This window comes from Anoplopoma fimbria, chromosome 16 (genome assembly GCF_027596085.1).
Source record: "Anoplopoma fimbria isolate UVic2021 breed Golden Eagle Sablefish chromosome 16, Afim_UVic_2022, whole genome shotgun sequence".
Classification (NCBI taxonomy): Eukaryota; Metazoa; Chordata; class Actinopteri; order Perciformes; family Anoplopomatidae; genus Anoplopoma; species Anoplopoma fimbria.
In genome coordinates, this window is record NC_072464.1 from 17158227 (window position 1) to 17177982 (window position 19756).

At 39.0% G+C, this 19756-nt stretch overlaps 1 protein-coding gene across 1 annotated transcript in view; it reads left to right on the plus strand.

Annotated features, from left to right (window-relative positions):
- Positions 1-19756, plus strand: part of LOC129105006 (ephrin type-A receptor 6-like) — a 140351-nt gene that overhangs the window by 113182 nt on the left and 7413 nt on the right. Inside the window, exons 6-12 of the mRNA XM_054615870.1 lie at positions 810-934; positions 2066-2228; positions 4914-5022; positions 11602-11672; positions 13707-13832; positions 14401-14586; positions 19321-19382. Coding sequence (XP_054471845.1) covers positions 810-934; positions 2066-2228; positions 4914-5022; positions 11602-11672; positions 13707-13832; positions 14401-14586; positions 19321-19382 — 842 coding nt within the window. The remainder of the gene's footprint in view (positions 1-809; positions 935-2065; positions 2229-4913; positions 5023-11601; positions 11673-13706; positions 13833-14400; positions 14587-19320; positions 19383-19756) is intronic.

Here is a 19756-nt window from a genome sequence, read left to right on the forward strand (position 1 = left end):
TTAGCTCATATTGATGTACAGTGGCATCGTTTTTACTGTAGCTTAGCATGTGAGCGTGCTAATCCCTCCTAATTTGCACAAACTATACTCAGAAACAACAATGTATTTAGTTTTACAGGTATTTGGTCCCAAACCAAAGTTTTGGAAAAGACAGCAACAAGACGCTTCATTAACTTAATTTTAATGTAATCCGATATCCATGACCTGCAACATAAATAACACAGTAACCAAATGGTCTACAGATCTCAAGTCAAAGTGAAAAAACAACCTTAGTTTAACCTTCAATTGTTTGAATATTTTTGAGTTGTGTGTCTTAAGAAATAGACCAACCGGGGTGCCGTGGTAGCTGAATGGTTACAGCACATGCTGCCACATAAGGTCACCTTGAAAATGCAGAGCTTAAGCACAAACTTAATAGATCAAATTGTATCAATCTGTATGGAGGTCTTTAATCTTTACCTATATAGAATTTAGCAGCATGCCCAAACATATTTGGTTTGTGGTATTATTGTAGTTATTATTTCTTTCTTAGTGTTCGTGGGAAAGCAGTTAGAAAGGCTGAATGATTAGAGGGGAGTCAAGCAGTCAAATCAGCTTCAATTCAAATCTACTTTGCAGCTCAGTGTTGGGGTTTTTTTTCACATAAGGCAAATTGTGTAAAAAAAAAAAAATGTATTTACTGTGCCAACTTGTAAAAATCAACAACCATATTAATTGTATTCTTCAAGAAACTCACCAAAGCTTACTGAATTCATATGACTATAGTAAAGACAATGCAGCTGAAGCTGTGTATTTTGTGTTCATATCAGGTCCGTCTCTGATTGGGACTCTGAAGAAGGACTGGGCTTCTCCAAACAGCATCGCTCTCTCCTGGCGGCAGCCTGAACAAATGTCACTAGTCATCCTCGACTACGAGATCAAATATTATGAGAAGGTATCGTGACTTCTGCTTATGTTCAGAGACTTATTTGTATTTCTAAAAGGAAAAAATAAGGATCAAGTGTGTAAAATGTGTTACAGGTCCTTCATTGCTTTGTTATTTATAATAAAATCAACAGATATTTCATGGCGTTTACTGTCTTAACATCCTGGCACAGCAATGTGGTCCTTTGATTAAAGTGTCACATAAAACTCAGTTAACCTGGGATTTTATCCTGCTGAAACAGCTTATCCATGATGTTGTCCAAATAAAGGGAAGTAGTGCGTGAAAAGTTAAGCTCTTCAACACAGAATCAGTGGAGACTGTTCATGCATCCAAATAAGCTCAATAAGGGCTCAAATCGTGGAGGTCTTGTCGGACAGATAAATTCAGTTGTAGATATTTGGTTTCAATATTGATCCTCAATTAAAATTTGGCTTCTTTAGTTTAATTGTTTTTTCCTAAAATGCCTGAATGTTCATGTTTGTGTGCCCAGAAAAGTCTTTGCAATTTTGAGATGTAAGCGCAATACTACCTCACAGCAATATCTGGAATATTTAGGTATTGGAGTGCAGTCAGGTTTTTTTTCCTGCAATTTAAGGGTTATAAATTATATATTTATATATTATACAGTCTATTATTCCCATAATATGATTAAAAAGCACTCCAAATATACTAGCAATAACCCTTTTTAAGCTGAATAGACATTTATACTCTCTCTGCATGATTATGTGCACAACAATATTTTAAAGAGAATGATATCTAGGCAGTACAACTATAGTAACTTGTTGTTCGATCGAGACAGGTAAACGTGAGTGGGAGAGGCGTGGCTTGGACTCCTGCAAATGTCTGTTGTTTATTTGACATCCTGGCTAAAAAGACATACAGAATATGCTAAATAAAAGTCCACAAAAATAGTGCAGGAAAAATCAAGGAAAAGAAGAAAAAAAACGTTTTACTTATTTTTAGTTTTTTTTATTTGTTCTGCTTTATTTGGTGCAGTATGAACCCGAACCAGACTAAATAGAAAACTAATCCAAAGAATCAATTTCCCTCTGATTTGAACTAGCTAAATAGACTTTGGTTTTTGTAAAAGCGCCCTAAATTGCTTCGATTACTTTGATCATCTTCCCCTCTCTCCTACAGGAACATGAGCAGTTGAGCTACTCGTCGACGCGCACCAAGGCTCCCAGTGTGATCATCTCGGGTTTAAAACCAGCCACCTCGTATGTCTTCTGTGTACGCACCCGCACGCCAGCTGGATACAGCTCCTACACCCACAAATATGAATACAAGACGACCGGAGACTGTAAGTACCTGAGACAATCTACAGCACTTGTTATTGGAGAGGGATACACCTGTCTTTGTGTGAATGTGTGTACTTCTTTACACAGCAGAAGACAAATATATGGAAAATCCTCCAAAGCATGTGGCTAAACCTCACCCCTGCAAACAATTAGAATAAGATTACCACTAAGCTGGGTTTAGATGATTCACGTGAAGCATTCAGAAATCATGTAAAGTGATGAAAGCAACAAACAAAAAAATCATCTCACTCTTACTGTCAGTTTGGGATGATGCTGGTGAAAAGGGTCAGCCATCCATTATTAATCTACATAGTTTATAAGAACAGACAATAGCAGTAGCTGTATGAATATACAACAGCAGTCTCAAAATCAAAACATATTTATTGTCATATGACAGGCCAGTTAGGACCTTCTCTTGTGCATAAAAATAACTTCGGAGGCTTCGAGCAGCAGCTCAGGGTCAGATGAAGTTCATGTCTTGTAGCCTGAAGCAGCACTCAGAGCAGCCTGCACCAAGAGCACAACAGCAAATAATAAGCCTGGATATGAGCCCAACGACAGGAGCATCCATAGCAGGGTTCTAACTATTGTAGCAACTTTTAAACAAAATCCTGGAAAATGTACACAGGAATGAAATAAAGATATACACTCATAGGATACCACAAACACTTCACTGGCAAGTCTCAATCCTATCAACAGATTTACTTTGCTTACAGTAAATAGAACTCCCATAAGCACCTATAAAGTGCAATTGCCACACACAGGAAATGTGGGTGTCTATTGTAGAAATCTCAACAAATATATACCACAATATGAAATCAGCTTACACTTAATTTATGTCAAGGAGTCAGAGTCTGTAAAAGTCCTAATGACCAAAACAAGAGTTTTAGAACATATATTGGCGTGCAAATGAATCAGATAAAACAAAACAAAAACAAAAAAAGTGTGAAGAGACATTCAGTCAGAAACAAAAATGTAGAAAAAACTTTTTTTTGATTAGTCAAACCATAAAATGGTTCATGTTCAATGACACAAATGCAAATGGTTAAAGCATTTGAATGATTTCAGGTATTTAAAAAAATGCAAAATGTTAGTAGTTAATTAAGTCAACAAAGTTTTGTATATCTTTGATTACAACTGATTAAATTGTATAATGATGCTAAAAATCACCAAAACATTTGTTGATGTTATTGAACAGTGATTGCATTGCGGCCACAACATTTGGCCTCCCTACAGTATGAACTTCATATAGGTTACCTAGCCATCTAAAAGGTCAGAATATCAGTTGGAATGGCAATGTAAGAATTGAACACAATCAACCAGGGAGTCCGACGACACCGCCATGATGTTCGCTGTATTTTGAATCAATGTTTTTTGTGTGTGCGTCTGAGCAGTAGCTTTATTGCAAGTCTACTCATAAAATACAAAGGTGCAGCTGCCCTTTTATGTTGGTTCAGGTATTGTTGAGGGGTGATTTGGCTCAGTGGCCCTCTCCCTTCCAAAGCTGCAGAGCTTTGCTTTATCTGCGGATCAGACGGCGCTTGGCCAAGCCTTTGTATTGGCTGGCCTTTTATCTGAAAGAGAAAGCAGATTCGGCCCCTGTCGCTCTCTCACCTCCCTGTCAGTCACCGTCTCGTGCTCTCGTTTTCCATCCGTCCGTCTCTTCCGTCTCTCTCTTTGGTTGTCTTTACTTCTCTTCTGTCATCTGTTTTGCTCAACCCTCATCTTCAGTTCTTCATTCTGTCCTCTGCCACCCTTCTCTCTCTCTCTCTCTCTCTCTCTCTCTCTCTCTCTACACACACACACACCCTCATTACAGTCCAACACATCTGCTTAGTTAGTGATGTGAAGGGTGTGTGAAGTTGACGTCTGGGTGAATGGTCTCGTGTGATCCAGCCACCGCCACTTTTACTCTTCCTCCCTCTGAGTGGTCCTTAATTACTTTACGGCCACACACGAACACACACATTTTTTGAACCCGCTTCACATACATGCTCTTGCCTGAACAGCCACACATCCACATACCGTATTAACCCACATGAGCTTCACTCTTTCAGCTGGCTACGACGCGCCCTGATCTCCAATTCATATTCATTAAGCGTGAAATATTATAGAAATAAGTTTGGTAATAGCAATCATCTTTCAATTATCTTGGATTCGTTAGCCTTGTGACAAGACACAGAAAAGGGAAAATCATGAATATCAAATGGGACCAATTTAACCAAATGATCATGGACTAAATCACAATTTCATGAATGAATAATATTAATTAAACAGCAGCAGGCATATGAATCATTCCAGTACGAAAGCTGACGGAGGGGTTTTTGCATCACAAAGAGCTGATCAAACATCTCCCCGTAATATTTGCCTATGAAGAGAGCGTACATGGCCTATGTATGGGGCATTGATGAAGAGGAATATTGAAAATGATGTTGAATGAAAATTTGCTCTTTCTTCTCACTTTATCCTGCCTCAAGTCTAATTTCCTTCTTTTCTCTCCTCACTGCTTTTATCATCCAAACCTTCTCTTTACATTCAACTTATCCACTTCCCCCTCCTGTTCTCCCCTTCCCCCACCATCTTCTGGTCCTTCTTTCTTCTTTGCCTTCTCTTTCTCATCGTCTCTGCCCAACCCTACATCTTTTCCCTTCTTCCAAACCATCCTCCACCATCTCCGCCACCTTCAGCAACAGACATTGCCTCTGACCAAGGCCAGGTGTTGGTCCTCGTCACAGCAGCGGTTGGTGGCTTCACTCTGCTCGTCATCCTCACTCTCTTCCTCCTGATCACTGGAAGGTAAGAGCACTTCACTACCTTGGTGTACTCTTGCCTGCATATTGATTTTTAAAATCAACCATTCACTGTTGTCAGCCACTGATATATTGGTACAAATTGTATGAATTTGTTTTCGATCCATTTAAGAGTGACTTTGAGCCTTGTCAGTGAGCCAGCATACACAGAGTGCTTCCCTTATTAGTAATATTAATGTCATGTCAAAATGCTTGGAAAAAGGCCTATTTTGTTTGTGCAACAACTTGTTGAGTCTTCCTTTAACTACAGTACTGTATACGTGTCATAAGCCTTACCTTACAGTGTAGTTGTTCAGTATTTCCTCCAGGGAATTGGCAACACCTCACACAACAAAGGACTTTATAACACTTTGCTTCAACAATTGCATTTGAACTTTAAGTACCCCTAAATAGAAGTGATGATGAAGACATCTTGAGGAAGTCTGGTGTTATGTGTGTACATGTCTAATAGTAAGTTCTGTGTGTGAACTTACAAACATTTGAGTACTAACATGTGCATGTATGAAGGTGTTTTTCTTTTTATGTTTGCTTAGTGATTCAAAATGATTCTCATCAGCCTCACAAGAATCATTCTTAGAGCAGCCTAGATAATAACATAATCTAATAATGAGTATGGCTATCATATACAATTGCATTACTTATAGCCCATCTAGCTCAAACAAGACACGTATAATGAGGAGGTAAAAACAGACACCCACATGGACAGAAATATTGGACAGAAAAAAAATTACTTTATTTCAGAAGTGTGAATCATAGAAGGTTTGAGGCTAAATAATGTGGTATAGAATCCAGAGTAACTTAATTAAAACGAAATGTAGCACAAACGCACACAGAAATAGTCAACACCAGACATCTATAGACTGTTTCACACAATAAATATTTTTTTGTATTTTTGTTTTACAGAGTGAAAAGCTCAATCTGCATCAGTTGATTCAAATATTCAGTGTTCCAATATGGATAAGTTAACTAAATATCATTATTTTACTACAACAGATATACTAAAACACTAAATTGGATAAATAAATCTGCAATAATGCATTCGACTTGTTATCACTTTTTAAGTTGATAGGACATACTTGTCATGCTTGTATTATTTATCTGGAGTCTGGCCACCTGATGAATGTGAGTCCAAAGTTTCTTTTACTTAGCTCTGGTTTGGTCTCAACCAACTCCTGAGAGATGCATCTGTCTCTTTTGCTGTTAAATGCTTCACGTTGTTCACCAGCTAGTCATTAACTGTGTCTGTATTCTGTTTGGTGCTGAGCAGATTGTGTACAGTACAGGTTTTTAGAGCTTTTTCAATGAAAACAGTTGCATGCTGCGACAGAAAACAGACCATCAGCTGAAGTTCAAACGACAGCCAGCGCCATCTTTGCTCCTATGTGATGATGTTCTATCTTAGAAAAAATGTAGGAATGTAATATTATCAGTCGAAAGCTATTCGTAATATTATTAGCTGTTATTTCCTGGAGGCATGGTCACACTTGACCAATAGCAAACCATCTTGACAGTGCTGGCCTTAGAGTCCGAAATTGAGCAAACTATTTCATCTTATTGGCAGTGTTGCACCGCACACTTTTATTGAACTCTCTGAGTTTAATTGCTCTTATGAAGAGGAATGGTTTGCAGACAGTTGTGGTACAGGAGTCAATGGTATAAAATGTGTCTTTAATTAACTGTCTAAATTGTCTTGTCGACAACGGAACTAACAAACCCTAAGTCACCAAGCTTCTACATCAGTGCCTCTACGCCTACGTCTACGTACTAAATATAATCAGTTGAGCTGCTTTTTCAACTTTGGCCTTAGAAAAAAAAATCAACTCGTTGACATTACTTTTGTTAAACGGCATTACTATAAGTACAGAACAAGAATGATACCATCCCAGGTGTTTATTGCATAAGGCATATCTTTTATGAACACTACAAAACTTTTCATATATTTCTCCCTCAGTCTCTCTGGAGCCAGGATCTGGAACCTGTTAGAGAAACTGCAGCGTAAAACACTTGCATATTCGTTTTAGTATTGAACTGTGCTGGTTGCCAGAGAATTTCCACGAGTGAGCAGTGAATTTCACAGATATGAAATCATTGTTTTTTGTCAGACGAGGCGCACTCCCTCACAGGGAAGTCCGTAGTGTTGGCATGATGAGAATGTCAAAAGATTTTTAAGGCCATCACCTTAGAAAAGGCAGAAAGCAGTAGGTTAATGGAAGGGATTAACAATGTTCTTTTTATTTGTATGCTGTGATCCCAGTGTGTGTAGGAGTGTCTTTTTTATTGGTCGGATTATTAAAAACTCACACTCACAGAAGGTGCAAGAGCTAAAACAATCCCTTTAAGCTTTTTTGCATCCTACACAAGAAGGACCTTTCTTACTTCAATCTAGCTAAAAGCAGTCACAGCAGCAGTTAGAGTGTTTTCTGACTTTATCACAATCCGCCATATCTGTGATCCTTCTGCCCTGTGTAGGAGGAACTTTCACTCTCTTTCTATTTAAAAAAAAAACTCCAAATACATTTGAGCTGCCAGAGAAAGATGAGAGCTTTCAGTTCTCAGCTCTCATAGATGTATGGTCCTACAACACAAGTGAGACTCTAAGAGGAGCCGCTGTACGAGGAGTTTTCACACCTGGTTGCTCTAAAAGCGTCCTTGATTTCCATCTATGTTTGCATCTGCTCATGCTTAATTTGAAGAGCGAATACTTCTACTAGAGCAAAGCTGTCACGACTGCACACACCTAGCTGAAGAGTTTTACTGTACGTGAGCTCTTTACCCTTGAGCTGTCAGTCTCTGCTACTATTTTGTTTATGGTTTTCTTCATATAATCTTTCATCCTTCCTCTCTGTGCCCTCCGTAGCAGCAGAGAGTTGTGCCATGGTGAGGTGACTGTGAGGGATGTTGGGGTGAGATGAGTGGTTTGAATTACACTGATGCTTTGATTAGGGCTCTTGGCAAGGTTGTTTTTCCGAGGTGCATGTGTATATGTGAGGGTGTAAAGTGCTTGTGAATATGTAACGTAACAATGCTCGACAGCCCAGGGAGCGGTGACAGAAGCCAAGGTCTTTGTGTGTGATAACTGTCTTTGTGTGTGTCTGTGTCTGGATGTGCGGCCTCTTTTCAACATGAAAGCCATTGAGACAGAGGGATAGGCGGATAAAGGGGATCAGAGGATAGGACTGGAAAAGGCTGATAAAGGCACATGCCACCATTTCTTTAATGAACAGCTTGACCCCATCACCAGAGGTCAACAGTAGCTTTCCAAATCCCCTTCTTGTCCTCCCAGCCAGTGTTGGCCGCCATGTTATCGGCTCTGTCCATCAGTGTCCGGGATCCCACAGACTTCACTTAGCCAAAAGCCCAATCTGGCAACCTGCGGCTCGTAGCCCTCTGACACCCGCTCTAATGTGGCAACCCGGATTATGTTAAGTCCTCAAAGAGGGGGAGGCTCACATATGATCACATGAACCCACACACACTCACACAAGCAAGCGCTTACACACACTTTCTGCACTAGCACATTGTGGGCATTTTGACTCCTGATTTATTCCATTTCACCGTGCATTATCGAATCATTTTGCCAGTTTATTAGGCAATACAATACTCCCTACCGCTGTTTTGCTGGATGTTGATTTGGTTTCCGAGGTAGCAGCCCTAGCTTCACATTTTAAACGGAGGAAATGTATTCATCTGAAGTGAAATCTGCACTATTCATTTGGATGCTGATCAATACAAAAGAATCAAAAAGAGAAAATACTTTTTTAAACCCACTCAGGAGTTGGTTGAGGCCAAAACAGAGCTGAAAGGAGAGTCATTTCTTGACTGACAGTCATCATGACATGCTAGCAGGTTCCACATAACTTCATAAGTTGATTATAGTGTCAATGTTATGTTTATAGCAATTAGGGTAACAGATCACAGGGGGACTCATGTACATTATTATTATATTAAGTAAAACAGAATTTCAGTCACATTGTACACATAGTCACTACGCAAATGACAATAACTATATAATTTGATCTTAATCTCAAACAACGCATCAGAGTCTGACTGCAGAGGAGGTAATTATTTCTGTCTGTCACTAGAATGAAAGTAGTTATAATGGTCTTCACAGGACAACATTTCATATGACTTCCTTATGGTTCACTGGATCAGCACACTTTCTACTCCAGCTGCAACCACAATGTTACGATAAAGATATAACTTAGTCAATACAGTGTGTATAAATAGCAATATGGCTAATATGCAGTTTATAGTCTCTTAACACTCTTCTTGAGAGTTTGTTCTAAGCAGAAAAATGACGGCATTGTTTATTGGTTCAAACTTAAAATGAAGAATGTTTACGCTATAGGCAGGAGTAATTACTGTCCTCTTTAGGTAGTTGCAAAAAGGAGAAGGTTATGGATGGTTGGTTCCAAAGCGTGTGACATGGAAGGCCATGATTTCTATCCTGTCATGTACTAACAGTCAATATTACTTTCTTTCAACCATGACAGTGATGAGTACCTGACTGTAAACATGACCATATAATTCACACATATAAGCTAAACTTAACCAAACCTTAAATTAATTTGCTCCCAAATTTCTTTCCAAACTTTCATTTATGATTGTCAACACAGCCTTTGTCATTCTTGACCATAAAGGAGGCAGAAAAAACGTGCAACCAAAACAAGAAACCGTGCAAAAAAAATCAACAAAAGACTTCAAATAACAACACGCCAATTAGCGTTAGAGTGATATTATCAAATGACATCAAACATCTTCTTGTTTCATGTTCCCCCCTTTATTTATTTGTGCTAGTTATTATTTATGTATTCAACACTCAACAGTTGGCGTTCTTTTTGCCGTGAGCGCTCTTCTTGGTTCTATGTGTGATTCTGACAGGCTACTTTGTGTTTTCTTCACTTTTTATTTCAGTGAAAAATCCATTCATCTATTTGGATGAATTCCTCTGTGGTCTCTTGCAGATGCTGTCATCTAATCTATTGGCTTTTCAGACTTTCTCGGCAGCAGCGTTTTTATCAGTCGTTGGCTGTCTGTCGTTGTCTCAGCGCCCAGATAAACATACACACACAGGAGGTAGACAGTGTTTTTGAATCAGTGGATGCATTTAATTCTCTTTGTGAAAGAGTTTCTCTTCCTTCAATTTACTTTATTTTCTGAAGAATATTTAATCTGTGTGTTTATGTGTATATTTCTGCACACCACTTCCATTTGCATTACATTTACTTAATCTTTAAACCATCTCTTCCAAGGCCAGACTCTCACTGTCTGCCAGATGATGAGTTCCAATAATAAAACAACCTTGCAATATTCTTAAGTTTTATTCTGTTTCATTCTAGGTCATATACACTATAGCTCTGTGTCATTTATCTGCTGTTGGATCCTGTTGAGTGTTGGATTTTTACCAGAAAGGTTTCAGACGCTTTCATAAACTGGTTATATTCTTCTGTGTTCAAAGTTAATTAATTAGCTTTTCAGATATTAGACTCCCTCTTTCTCTGTCTTCACTTTGTGGTTTATGTCTGAGTGGTTTGATCTCTCTCTTCCTCTCCTGCAACATCTCATAGCAACCTCCCTTATAGACTCTTTATTTGTTGTCACATCCAGCAGTTCCTGTTCTTCTGAAGATGTCAATGTACCGATAACGAGTCTGTCTCTCAGTAGTGCTAAAGTGTGAAAAGAGCTGCTAAAAGTTCTCCTATATAATATTTTTTTTATTTACATCATACCAGCAACATTACACCTTTCACTACAGGTTCAATGTCTGTATCCGTAGAACATGTCACAGACATGGATTATAAAGTGCTTTACATTAATTCAATATGAAACAATAGGAAACAGCAGGGAACTCAGATATAATCTGGACTGTTTCAAATCAATTCTGTTAATCCTATATCTCCTATTGCAATTTGAAACCGCATTATATATCAGCCATCCGGCGATCTTCTCTCTAAATATCGGCTTTTGCCATTGAAAAATCGATATTGGGCGACCACAAGAGTTCAACCTGCCTCTTTATAACCTGTATTATTGCCATGTCAAGCTGTTTGCACAATATTCTGAAATTTAGTGTGTTACATAAATGGATTGTTGTCTTTATTACTCAAGAGTTGACATGAGTGTCTTTCTGCTGAAAAGTGGTTTTAAGAGAGTTTTTTTTCTATGATTCCAGGATTTCCAGAAATGTGTTAAATGCAAACATCTTCTCGTTTTCAACAAAAAAAGTAATACTATTAATTTGCTGTTAATCACGTTTTCTACACAAGGTTTATTTTTCTTAATTCACTTCAACTTATTTTTCTGGTCTCTGCTAACGTTGCAACTAAATGGTTATTATGGCGAACAAAGGCAACAAACAAAGAAAAGAGCTACAGTCGATGAAACTTCAAGAACAAGTGCAAACCCAATATCTACTGCTAACTGACTGACATCACAATGTGTGGATCTCTAGGAAGTGAGATCCGAAAACACACTTCCCATTACCGCATATCACCAAAGGTACCGCCAAAGAGAAATAAACAGATTTTCGACAATGTGACTTTAACTCTGTCTCTGTGTTTTCCAGGTGTCAGTGGTACTTTAAGGCCAAGATATCTTCAGAGGAGAAAAGGAGGACCAATTATCAGAATGGACATGGTAAATAAATCCATCTACATCCCTCTTCTTTGTTGCTTTTTTCTCTCACTGTGACTGCTATTTTTCACAAATTTCACAAATGATTGAGTCAATAATTCATTTATGTGTATGGTAATGATGGTAGGAGGAAAACTGCAAGGTCTACATGTTATATTTAAATGAAATTTATATATAGTTTATATATAGTTGAAAATGACATTGAGAAAGAGTTTTATTCTGTGTTTTGTCTTTTCTAATAAACGGAGAAGAAAGAGAGAGTATGTGAGCCACAGTAAGCAGCTAGCAGGCTAGCCATGTGCTCTTCTCTTTGCATTCAACATGCACATTGCACCGCTGCATGGATCATTTACCTCATGTGTTTCTACATCTATTTTGAACAGGAATGTCTGCCCCACCACAAAACTTGTAAAGAATGCAAAGATATTGACTGTCTATTGTTCCAAAACTACCAAGAAAAAAAAAGTAGCAAATGTGGCATTAATACAATAGTCAACGGAGCAAAATGATTTAAACAACCACGCTCCTTCATCCGTCTGTCTCCTCTCGTTTCTCTACAGCACTCAACATTTGATGTTCTACATGAGCATTTGTTTTATTATTAATCTGGTTACGTAGCTGCATCCCTGAGCTGTCTGCTTCTGCACTCTTGCACCTTTCTGTCTTTTCTTTCTTCTAACACCCAACTTTTCATTTCCGAAGTGAAAAACAAGAAATGTGATGAGAGCTTTAAAGTGGAAAAAAGAATAAAGATGTTTGAAGGCGAGCATAAAGACAAAGATTGGAGCGAGACATGGGAAGATTGCTGGAGGAGAAAGCGAGAGGAGAGTGAAACATGAGTAGGAAGGGCAACCAGGTTGAAAGGTAGAGGAAGACGGAAGAGGACAAATAGAAATGAGGCCGTTTCAAGAGGACACTTATATTAAGCTAGAACGTCAGAAAAAGATAGCCAAAGGTTAGAGAAGAAATATACATAAGATTCGTTTTTTGTAGGTGGCTAACAAGCTGCTACATAGTGCTCTGAGAGTCAAGATTCAAAAACACACCTTATACGTGAGTGTTCCTCTGTCTTGTCTCAGTTGAGAGTTGCTGTTTTCTGTGTTTTTTTGTGACGCTGTATCGATCCTGAAGAAGAAACACAGCTTTTGTCTAGCCAGCCCCCCTTCCACTGAGGTCAGGGTCAGAGGGCAGAACAGCAGCAGCCTGTTAGAAAGTCACTGTCTTGCTCAAGGACACTTAAACAGCGTGGACGCTTGCTTAAAACAGGTGCTGCTACCCTGCTGATTCTCAGCAAAAGACAGAGGAGGAGCAAGCTATCAGTGTGTGCGTGTGTGTGTGTGTGTGTATGTCTGTGTGTAGGTGTATGTGTGTGTGTGTGTGTAGGTGTATGTGTGTGTGTGTCGTTTTGGTAGGCGTGTGTGTAAGTCTCAGAGTGAGGTAACACTTTTGCTCTTGTGCTTTGCTAGAGAGCAGATATTGAACATCATTTATCAAAAAGTAGTAGAGAAATATTTACCTGTGTGTCAAATATATTTCTCTAAATAGTGACCAAATCCTTGTGGTATTTATATATGTAATGTCCCTTGATGCACTTGCTGACAAGTTATGGTCTATAGGATGCTACGATGTTACAACTTATTCAGGTTGGCATATTGTAGCTGGTCATTTTTTGGTTATTTTGACAATAAATATATTAAAGATCAGCCTCACATTCACTGCAACCAAAATATGTCAATATATTTTTTAATCAAATCCCAATTTATTTGTCAAATTCCACAATCTTTCCACATCCCTCCTGTTAACGCATGGGTATCATTACCCCTTGTTGAGTGTGTTGTAGTAGAAATAGTAGTATAGGCATTAAAAGCAGTAGCAGTACTGTAGCTTTTTGGCAGTAGCAAATTTTTCAAAAATTCTTTAATTTGAATTTAAATGAATGTGAGTTTAGAAAAATAGTCATCTAAATTTAGCAAATGTTCCCTTCCAGCCTGGTCAAGATATTAAAAACACTACCTCACACACTCTCTGTCCCCACAGTCCCTTTCCCGGGAATAAAGACCTATGTGGACCCTGATACATATGAAGACCCGACACAGGCTGTCCACGAGTTCACCAAGGAGATCGACCCCTCCAGGATCCGCATCGAGAGGGTGATCGGAGCAGGTATACACACACACACACACACACACACACACACACACACACACACACACACACACACACACACACACACACACACACAGGGCTGCACACACAGTTATACAATAGTGTCTTTAACATTCGGCATGTGGACAAGAGAGGATCGTGTCATGTTGGTGAGAATAACAATAGCTCTAAACATGCCAAAGGAGATGATCTATTTTCATTCCACACATATTATTATTATTATAAACCCCTCTACTCCTTTGTACACACTAAAGAGGATGCCTTTTTTCCATTTCCCAGTGACTCGTTGTCATTTTCTCTGTGCAGGTGGTAGGAATATTAAAGTTTAACAGGTTTAAAGAACAAAAGAAAATATTACAATAGATTCTTGGCTTTTTTAGAAGGTGAAAGAGAGAATTTCATAAAAGTTGAAGTAATTAGAAAAGAAGCAATAATGCTGGAGTTTAGATTGAAACAGCAACAGTGCCCTCAGGTGGCAGACCGTGCTGCCTCTGATATGTCACAGTGATAAGGTGTGTGTGTGTGTGTGTGTGTGTTTGTGTGTGTGTTTGTGTGTGTGCTTCAGGTGAGTTTGGCGAGGTGTGCAGCGGCCGCCTGAGAACACCGGGGAAGAAGGAGATCGCCGTGGCAATAAAGACACTGAAGGGGGGCTATGTGGAACGTCAGAGGCGGGACTTCCTGCGTGAAGCGTCAATCATGGGCCAGTTTGACCACCCTAACATCATCAGGCTAGAGGGCGTGGTCACAAAAAGTAAGTAGGATTACGGGAGATGTCATTCTACTACATTCAGGAACATTTTGCACTTATGCACAGTAACTGCTAATGTCCTGAAAGTTACTGATACCACTGATGAAGCCAATGTGACCTCTCCTATGAGTCAGAATCTAGTGTTTGCTAAAAATAGATATGTTAAGTCGCAATGTGGTTCTTAACATAAGAAACGACCACTTTCACAACCTCACATTTTCATCTAGCTAAAGTGAAATTCATGCATGATTTAGTTTAAAGCTATACAACTACTACACTCATGCCAGTCCAAAGCTACTCCACTTCTTTAGATTTGTGTGGTGCATTTTTCTCATGTAGATTTCCAGGACCTCACAGGGACAAAGTTATGATAAATAAATATTTGCTCTTTCAATAAAAACTACTCCCTCCAGTTTGGTTGTCTGGGGGCGACCCAGATGCTACACTTGCATGAAGCGCTTTGCTCTGAATGCAAAATAAAATGTAACGAGCATTTTAAATTGCTATCTCTTTATCCGTCACAGTGTTAACCACAGTCTGACGGACAGATTCATGTATTTGGTTTGCAGTAAAACATTTTTTCAAGGTTGCTTTTTTTGGTATGGGATCCAAAGTTACTATGTGATTTTTTCTTTGTGGAGTATACATTACTCTCTACATACTCATAGTGCTTGTGTGTGTGCACGTATATATTGTGTGTGAGTGCATGCATGTTCATGTTAGTTCTAAAGCCCCGATTTTTGTGCAGGAATATGCTTTACCTTCAAAAAAGTGTGTTTGTGTGAGTGCGGACTTGTTAACGAGGTCTGTTTTACGGGGCTCACCCTGCGCAACATATGGTTGTTTTTACAGGGGCTGTATAAACTGAGACATTGCTGTGAATATAAATGTGCCCGAATGTAGATAGAGGACGAATCTCAGCTCTGACCCTCCTGACAAGGATTCAGCTGATAAGGGTCTTGAAGGCCGAGGCTGCCATTATAACATTAAAGCTGCTGATTACTGTATTGCACGGATAGATTTAACTGCAGTTTTTATAGTGGATCATCACCGAAGCTGTTGAGTGAAAAAAAATCCTCCCACGCAACACTGAGATTATTTCACTGGTTAGACATCTCATGATAAAAGAATAAAACCATTTTGAGTCACTGTGGTGTGATAGGATTTTTCATCACTTCAGAGGTCAAAGGTCGACAGCACTGACTGGCTGCACAGAATAGACTTTCTATTCTGTTATTCTGTTATTTCTGAATTACAGCATTTTCACAGCTGTTGATATCACCTCACAGTCAAAATGTTGTATCTGGCCTTTTTGTGTATCTCTTCATAAGCTTTATTTATTTTTGCTTTTTGACATCAACATCACAAACCCCTTGAATTCTTTATTTCTCTCTTTCCCCTTAGAAGCTTTAAAGTAAAAGAAAGTCCACTCTCAGTTTCATCCATGTAAAAAACTTCTTATAAGTAGGAGTTTATTTTTTAACTCGTAAACGATACTTTGACATTAAAATGAATGAAGCCCTGGACCTTCAGTTGTGATCGTTCTTGTCAAGCTTCTTATGAGTTTGTTCCAATTAATCTGTGACTTGATATCAAAATGTTTGTAAGCTTAAGTTACTTACAGTATATTAATGTGAAGTTGCAGAAAATACACTGCCACAGTATTGCTGTTTAGCAAGAATCATTCTATTATACTAATATTTGAATTTGAGCCTTTTGATATCACATGAAAGCACAAACTATATTCAGTAAAATCAGTTGAATCTAACATAAGAAAAAGTTTAAAGATTGAGATAGAAGTCATCAGAGCAAACCATTTCCAATGGTGCATGCACACACACAAGTGCACAATACAATGCACACCAAATCATGCAATCAAAAGCCATTTGTGCTTGGCAGTGGGGTGTCATATATAGAGACACATTATTGTTATCCCTTTTCTGTCTGCCAGCCTCTCTCTTTGTCTTCCACTCACTTTCTCCATCTTTTAGTCCCTACATCTGTTGTTGTTCTTCAGAGACTAATTATGGAGTGTATTGTGCTGTGACTGACTGCTATACCTGCTCGGAAATATCAGGTGACACATTTGACTCTGGTAAACAGGTGCGTTTGTTTTCGTTCATACGCTGCGCTGCATAAGTATATATTGTTACCAGGCCGTGATAATTAGCTCAGGAAAGCCAAGCTTGATCAAATCATTTCCTGCCCGTCCCTCCAGGATTGGTGTTGGGGGGAAAGTATCTGCAAATTTACGGGTATGATGATAACATTTTGCGGATTAAAAGAAAAAAGCAACATCATGTGCCTATTTGGTCTGAAGTAAGTCTTCTCATCCATCCATCCATCCATCCATCCACCCACCATGCCTTCTTTTCTCTGGTGACAGCAGTGTGGGGTTAGGATCAACATTCTCTTGTTGGTGTTGTGCTTACCTCAGCTATGATCAATTTAAATGTAAAACAAACCCAAGCTGTTTAAAAAGTGAATGTAACACAGTCAATATTTCTCAGTTTTTTCCAAAGTTGTAAATCACAAAAACGTTTTCATCAGTTTTGTTCCTTACCTTTTAAAACACTTTAAAGTAGTTTTGTTTGCTAAATCTAACCAAGAGTTCACGACCTTAACCGCCTAGCATTGCAAGTTTCTGCAAACGTGATATGAGGCTGCCAACCAACACGTTCTTGAAACGCATTTTCGGTTTAGAAACGTCCACACTAAATATATCTGTGATATGCAGAAACATACAATGCCAACATTTCTTCTGGCAGCTGGGTTGTTTGCCAAAGCACCACCACTTATCCTGAAAGCCTCCCTCTTGTTAAAATAAAACATACTGTATTATTGAAGCATAAATCTGACTTTGTGTGCTATGTTTTCGTTGTTGAGTGCAGGCAGAATGGCGTCAATGCTGCCGGCAGTCTCACCTGCTGTCTCCCGTCTCTCCAATGAGATGAAGAGTCCCCTAACCCTATCAGTCCAAGCAAAGTTGTGTCCACTATTAAAGTGAGGGTTGTACATGAGCCGGGCTGATCTTGCGGTCAATCAACACATCAAAAACCCTACAAGCAAATGAACTGCCTTGCTGGCTTGTAACCCCTCCTTATGTGTTATAAACGCGATACATTGTGTCCCATTCTCCCTAATTGTTAGGGGGGGAAATTACTGACATTTCCACCCAAAAAAAGACACCTTCAGAATTGAATTAATTAATGAATTAATCTTGTATGCAACTAATCATATCATATTAATCTTAATGTTCAAACAGTCCTGGTTGTTCCGTAAAAGAAAATGTGGAATACATCCATATTTGAAGCTAGTATGAGACTTTGAGGAGCTGATAAATCGAAGTAGCACAATAACACCGATTTTGGCCACTCTCTTACACCACCAACATTGTGGTTGTTATTGCCTGTCTGTCACAGCAATTATCAGACATGGATTTGAGGCGGTGAAGTGGTGGTGACAGATGTCATTTAGACCAGTTGTAACATGTCACAAGCTGTGTAATGTCCTTTGTGTCTGAAATTCTGATCTTTTATGTGAAACTATAGTGACACTGCTTGTGCTCTTTGTGAAACAGGAAAATATACTGTTTCCTACAAATCCATGCACATGTACTAAAGTAATCCTTTTGCAAATCTTTGCATTGACATTATAGATTGGAGTGATACCTTCCATCGTGTGATTTCTCACATTCCTATGTGAGGAAAAAAGCTGTCTTGAATGTGGAGTGTGGCATCATGGTGTTACTTCACTACAGTAACACTTTTATTTCTGTTTGGAGCCGCTCAAAATGTTTCACAGCTCACCAGCGGCAACACAGGCCTGGACAACTGCCTTCCAGCTGTAAACCAGTCAATCCGTAACACCGTAGGGACACTCTGTGGGGAAACAATAACATTTGGAAAGAGGGACTGTGCTTGCACTTGTTTCTAAACTAATGTTTCATGTCATGCATGAACTGAATACTGAACAGATCCCAGTCAAAGGGGTTGGAAGAGGTTTGTGAATTGAGCGTCTTGACTCAATGCATCAGTCAACTGCTGATGGCCTGTGTGTTTCCCCAACCCTCCCTTAGTCTCAGACTGGCTGTTAAACACACACACACACACACACACACACACACACACACACACACACACACACACACACAGACAGTGTTTACCAGAGCCCAATGTGTCACCTATGAACATTATCTTGTGCTCCATCAGGGGATCATTTGGGACCAGTGTCCCTTCACTAATAGTTTGATGACCTTCATTCAATCATTTATCATGCTGACCAGTCTTTGCTGCATGTTGCCATGTGATATCTGAATGCACAGCTTTATATGCTTACATAATAGATGATAATAGATGCAAAGACATTTGAAAATTGTGGGGGGATTTTCATATCAGGTGCCAACAATGTGTCCCTTTGTTGAAAATCACATCAGATTCATTCAGCATCATGAACAGCTGACATGATGGATATTATTGCAGTTCATTTGCATTATCGTTTTTAATGGTCACATTGAAATAAAACCGATTTTTAACACAGCCTAAACGCATCTTTGATCAAACCAGGATATTTACTTTTTAAAAACTGTAAGATAAGGGGCTTAGGTGTCATTACATTCCTACACAACGTTTCTTCTATCTTGTCTTTCACCCTCCACTGTACACTCTCCTTAGCAAAAGAAATCCATAACGGCAAATGAAAAATCGTTGGAGAAACAAGCAGTTTGTGTGTTTGCAGGCAGGCCAGTGATGATTGTGGTGGAGTACATGGAAAACGGATCACTGGACTCGTTTCTGAGGGTGAGTGTTGAGATTCGTAGGTCTTTGTCAGCTTCCAGCCTCAGGTGTTGTTTCTGTGGGAAAATACACATGACAAAAAAAAGCTGTTATAAACCAGCTTTAAAAAAAAAAAAGACAAAGCCATTACATATCTACTGAAGGCCTTTGTCTCAGTCTGTTGAAGCAAAACTACCTTGTTTGTCTTTGTAGCTGGCGGGATTGCAAGCTTACCCTTCATAGGATAAGGATATTGCTCACAGCTGTGGACTGAGCATAGTAAAATATTTTTGAGAATTGAAATAAAAACAGGCAGTTTAATTTTGCCTCTGTTTTGTGTCTTAAGAAGCTGAAATGGGAAAATATGCCTGCCAATAAAGTGACAGCTTAATTCTGAA